Below are 6147 nucleotides of genomic sequence, written 5' to 3'. Positions count from 1 at the left end.
AAAAGGCAAACAACCCTCCTGCCCCAAACATTCCAATTAAAACAAGGGGAGAGAATCTGAAAAGACATTTTCCAAAGAAGACATACAGATGGCTAATAGGTACATGAAAAGATGTTCAACATCACTAAGAATCGTGGAAATGCAAATCAAACTACAATATTACCTCACAATTGTTAGAATGGCTATTATCAAAAACACAAAAAATAACAGGTGTTGGCAAGGATATGAAGGGAACCCTTGTGCACCATTGGTACAGCCACTTTGGAAAATAGTATGAATGAGTAGCTAAAGAAAATGTGATATATACACATGCACAGTGGAATATTATTCATTCATTAAAAAGAGTGAAATCTTGCCATCTGCAACATGGGTAGTCCATGAGGGCATTGCGCTTAGTGAAAAATGTCAGATAGAGAAAGATAAGTACCACATGACCGCACTTTATGTGGAATCTAAAAAAACAAATTCCTGAGCTCATGGATATAGAGAACCAATTGGTGGTTGCCTGATGTGAGGGCTGTGGGTAGGTGAAAGGTGATGAGTCAAAAGATACAAATTTCCAGTTATAAAATAAATTAGTGAGAGGGATGTAATGTACAGCATGGTGACTAAAGTTGATAATACTATAGCGCATATTTGAAGGTAGTTAGAACAGTGGATCTTGAAAATTCTTGTAAGAAAAAAACTGTAACTATGTATAACGTTGGAATGGTGTTGGATTCTAATTAGATCTAATTGTGGTGATCATTTTGCAAACATATACAAATATCAAATCATTACACTGTATACCTGAAACTAATATGTTAACTATACCTCAATTAAAAAAAAAAAAAAAGGTTGAATTCGTGAGTAACACAGTCAGTTATTCTGTTATATGGAAAAGTCAAATGACCCCAGATGTACCTGGGGCATTTTCTGGAAACCAAAATCCAAGGTAACTTCTGTGATCAGCAGTTATTCAGGCTATTAACATCTGCAGCTACAGCTTCATTTATAGCTTGATCCAATAATCTTCATAATGATGACACCCTATGTAATCAAAGAAGACTAAATTATGCTTAGTATCTTCTTTTAAATAATGAAGGTGATTTTATAATACTTTTAACAAGCAATTAAAAGTTATCTTTAGTTAACTATAAAAGTAATTTCACCCAGGATACCTCAGCCCCTGATGTTATAGTTTTTGCTACAGATGTTTCATTTCCTTACAAGATGATCTAAATGAAGCATCTTTGAATTTATAGCTAAGTTGAAAATTAAACATTGATATAAGTTTTAGAAATCTATCTGATTATTCATTTTGTCTACATGGATCTGCATATGTGCCTCATTTAAAACACAAAATAATTGTTTTCTCTGTTAAATCTTAGAAATAGGTAAATCGTTTCAGCAATTCCTTTGCTGAAAAAACAAGTCAGTGTTATAGTAATCTAGTAAAAATGAAATACAATCCTTTTTACATACATACAAAAGTCCTATTTCACTGAAGACAGGAGTGATTGGTCTTGGAGTAACAATTTTGATGAAACAAAAATGATTGTGTCAACCATGAAGTAAAAAAATGACATTATGAAAACCTACAAAAATGTAATGATGTTAAAACTTCTATACTTATTATGTAAAGTGTATCTTTAAATTACATGCTATCTTTCCTACTAATAAAATGATTAGCTAATCCCTCTTCGTGAGGTAAAATTCCTCAATTCCTGTTTACAAAAAGATTAGGTCCTTTTCTTTAGGTTAAGAAATCCTCCATTCCACATATATATAGTCACTGTAGGAATAATAAAACAAACTATAACTTTACTATCAATGGGAAGGTTAATTGCAAAAAATATTTGCTTTAAAAAGCAACAGTCAATATAAATGCTGAGAACTACAGGTATGGCAGAAAACAATAACTTTAGAAACAGATCAAATTGAATTAAAATCTTGGCTTTGTAACCTTAGGCAAATAATTGTCCAGGTATTTGATTTCCTTATCTTTTACTTACAGCCAAAACAAGGTAACTCATATCTTGTCAGTTCCTTTAAAAAAAATGTTTAGAATAGCTCTTGAAAACGTTATAACGTGAAACAATTCCAATTTCCTCCTAAAACATTGGAGAGATGCAAAGGGAAAGAAACACAAATAAATATGGCATTTAGATTGTCAATGTAAATTAGAAGTGCATCCCACCAAATCAATATGCTTCTTAATGTCAATGAATTGTACTTTTAATCCATAATTCTATTGCTAGGTAACAGGGAACTCTAATATAGTAAGGCACCTTAGTAGTTGTTAGGCAAAACAGTCACTAAAGTGATTCTGGCTTTCATAGTCATATCCAGGGAGTCTAAACATTCGAAAGCAGGAGTAGGCAAACTACAGTATCCATGGGCCAAATCCAGCCAACATTGTTTTTGTAAATAAAGTTTTACCAAAACACAAACAGGCTATTATTTACATATCACCTATAGCTGCTTTCATGCTAAATGGAAGACTTGAGTAATTGTGACCACATGGCCCACAATTAGTATCTGGCCCCAAACAGAAATTTCTAAGCTTGCAGACCACTGTTCGAAAGCACTGCTAATGCAAAGGTTTGGTTTGCATCCTGAATTGTTTGTGCCTGATCAGATATAAGGATATCATGTGAGAACATAAACCAATTATGTTACCAAGTACAATGTTTATTTCAACTACTTTTTTGTTTTCACTGCCAGACTTTCTAAATGAACAACTTATAGTCTGGTGGAGCTTCCTCTTCTCATAGTGAAAAGGTATAAACAGTTCATTGATTAGCTACTTTGAATGACAGTACTCTAAAGGTATATAGGGACAAGAGAAAGGACAACCCAAAGCTCAAAAGGGATTAATTAGTATCACTCAGAGACTTATTCTGGAACAGTGCTCTAGGGTTTTGTAGCATAGGCTTGGCGATTAATTGAATGAGATTCAGAAAGTGGTCCTTACACAGATTTTTTTCCTACTCCCTGCTCTTCTAAGATTTAAATTACTCCTGAAATTTTCTCTGCTATTGATTTATGTTTCAACAAGGCAAAGGGTGACAGCTAATATGTCCTTCTCTCCCTATTTTTTCTTGGGAGCAGGAAAGACAAAAATATTTGCACCCTCACCCCCAAATATTCAAGAAAATAAGTCAATAATATATTTTGCCCATTTAGCCTCTTTAATTTACCAAACAGATAAAAAACTATAATATTTCTCTTGAAATGAAAGAATTTATAAAGCAAATCTATTCTCTGTAAATATTAGCAGTATTTTCCCTGTACTTTTACTAATTTAAAATAAATCATGCATCAATTAAAGAATACAGAATGAAATCCTACCACTAACTTTAAAATGAAATTTCCTTGAACAAGAATAGTTTCTAAAGGCGCCAAAGGTAATCCGACTCAAGCAGTTTTCTGAAAAATAAAATTATTCAAGGACAGATTTTTATTGCAAATATTTACTCAAAAACTACTATATACAGCAGAATTTTAATAGCCATTTAAAACACTTAACATTCAGTGAAATAAAATTTAAGAATTCAAAGCACATGTTAAGAAGTAAAAATGTAGCGATTTAAATAAAAGTTTATTAGTACTTCAAAGCAAACTACCGTTATTCATATTATTCACTTCTAGATCTATTATTTTCTAGATGATAAAAAAACAACTGAAAAATCAATTTAGCAGCCATCTTATGGATAAATTAGACTAAATATCCCAAACCAATTTTTTACATCACTGCTTTAGGTCCCATTTGAAGTTTCTATTTTACAATTAAAGAAAAAGTCACTTAAACATCGCTGAATTCATGCCAGGACATGTTTTCAGTTTACTGCTTTACAGTATCTACATTATGCCATACTTTGGTTTGGTTTCCAGACCATTTTTATGGGTCTATTTCTAAAGATCATTAAAACAGTATTAAAAGCGTAATAGCTACAGGAGTTTCAACAATGGGTTTCTACTTTATACAACTAATACATCAAGGGATTTCTGCACAGCTTACACACTGACAAATAGCACAAATATAAATTTATATTTTAATAATTTCACTTTCACTGAAAGTTTAATTAAGGTAAGCTTACAGCCTGGCAGGCTAACACTTGTATGGAGGTACATAGATTCAAATATTCTGTTTACATGCTTCTGACAGTCTGGAATGTTATATTAAATCCAAAGTTAAGTTTATGTTCATCCAAATTCTCGTTAATTATTTAACACTCTAAGCATGCTCCATTTACCAATATCATACTTAAAATAAAGCCTTTATTAACAATGCCAATTAGACATTATTTTAAGTCAATTATTCCCAAAAGTGATGTGGTTTCCAAATCTCTTTTAAGTTAATTGAGAAGGCTATATAGGTAATATGGATTTTTAGCTTAGGATTGATGGAATTTTCAATGCTTTGTAAATATAAGTAATATTCTAATAATCAATTCATATTGGAAACCAAGTTCCATTTCTTTAAGGACTGTTAAAAGAAGCCTTTTCCATTGTGAACTTAACTTTCATTAAAATCCTACTCATGTTTTAAAACCTCCTGGAAATCCATTCTAATCATGCTATTATTGGTGAATTGATTTCTTTAATAACTTAGGTTGAACATACAGGTAAAGTGTATGAATGGCCTCCCTCACATTTTTCTATTTCTGAACTCTATCTACAACAGCACCACTGAGCTCACCTGATAGCACTGTTCCAAATGCTCTTATCGCTGGTACACTAAAACTTAGAATGACTTAACTAATTTCAACTTCTTTCTTTTTCATCTGCCAGGTCTACTGTTGTCTCTGTTGTGCTAGGGCTATTTCCTCCAGAAACATCATCTGTTTGATCAGACACTACTTCATCAGTCTTGCCTGAAGAATCACCACTGCCTTTCTGAAGAATCTCTGTGGCTTCATACTCAAGTACCTCTGATGGAGTTAAAGGTTCCAGATGAATACTGCCTTGCTCACTAACATCAGAACTAACAGATTCAGGTTCATCTCTTTTTCTCAAAAACTGATCAATTCTAACATCACCAGATGTTAACCGTAAATCCTTAATATTCTTTGAAGAAAACCTAGCTTTACTGGACTTGCGATCTTTAATCTCATCACATGAAATTATGTTTTCTGAACTCTGGCACATCTTCAATTCTGTTTCCTGACAAATGTGTTCTACTTGTTTTTCCTTTTCCACTTTATCTTCACCAATATTTGAATCATAACTGAAGATATTCTTTGAGCCAGTTTCCTTGTCTTCAAGACAGGTATCATTTTCCTTATGCGAAACTATTATACTTTCTTCACTTTTTGTTGCTGATGAGACTTCGAATGAATTTGCATCACATCCAATTTTCTCTTCCTCTGAAGCTTTATCTTGTTTACTGAAAAAAAAAATAAACCCATTTATTATCAATTCCTTCATAATACAATGTTTTTGAACATTATCAAAATATATACTCTAAAAAATTTTTTAAAGCTCAAGGCAATAAAAAATTTTTTAAAGACCAAGGCAAAAAAAAAAAAAAAAAAAAAGTCAAGGCAGACTTGCCCACCAAAAAAGAAAAATAAATCCAAAAATCCAGGTCCATATTATGATTTAGGAAGCAGCCATTTTCCTAGGCAAGAGAGTGAAAAACTATAGAATCACATATTTAAAAGTAGACCTGGGGAGTCTATCAACTGGTTTTAGTCCTAGTTATCATTTTCACTTGTTTACAGCCTTGCCTGTTTTTAGTTAAAATTTAAGCATTCTTATTAATTTCTGAGAGTGTTTTAAATAAGGAATGAATATATATGGAAAAAAACCTATTTTACCTTTATAATTTATATATCCTCTTATGGTTAGTGTGTCTTTCCTTATGCAAAATAAGGTATTTACAAACATTTCTCTAATTTTTGATAGCCTAATTTAAAAAAAAGCAAAATACATGTAAATATACAACATGCACACATACATAGGTGTGTATGTTTGTATATGAGTGTGTATGTGTGTTTACTCTTACCTCAGTGTATTATCAGAAACTATTTTGTGAATAATAAAACATTAGAACAGAAGATTTTTAAGGTGATCTTTGGCCCCCTACCTAGATGCTTATTTTACCAAAAGTAAATTTAATAATTACATATATCTTATTTCTTACATTAATCCACCTGGAAT

General features: G+C 31.8%; 1 protein-coding gene across 4 annotated transcripts in view; it reads right to left on the bottom strand.

Annotated features, from left to right (window-relative positions):
• Window positions 1–3419: 3419 nt before the first annotated feature.
• The window catches only part of ZNF280D (zinc finger protein 280D), a 238466-nt gene continuing 235738 nt past the window's right edge, over window positions 3420–6147 (bottom strand). For 3 of the 4 annotated variants that reach the window (XM_015595951.2, XM_015595952.2, XM_006920333.3), the window contains one exon: window positions 3425–5371. In XM_015595951.2, the coding sequence (XP_015451437.1) occupies window positions 4750–5371 (622 nt within the window). In that variant the 3' untranslated portion in view covers window positions 3425–4749. Of the gene's footprint in view, window positions 5372–6147 lie in introns of all 4 variants that reach the window. The other variant, XM_015595953.2, reaches the window with a different exon arrangement.

Source organism: Pteropus alecto, unplaced genomic scaffold, assembly GCF_000325575.1.
Source record: "Pteropus alecto unplaced genomic scaffold, ASM32557v1 scaffold86, whole genome shotgun sequence".
Taxonomy (NCBI): Eukaryota; Metazoa; Chordata; class Mammalia; order Chiroptera; family Pteropodidae; genus Pteropus; species Pteropus alecto.
Note: the sequence above shows the minus strand (reverse complement) of the source record. Positions and strands in the feature narration are given on the sequence as shown.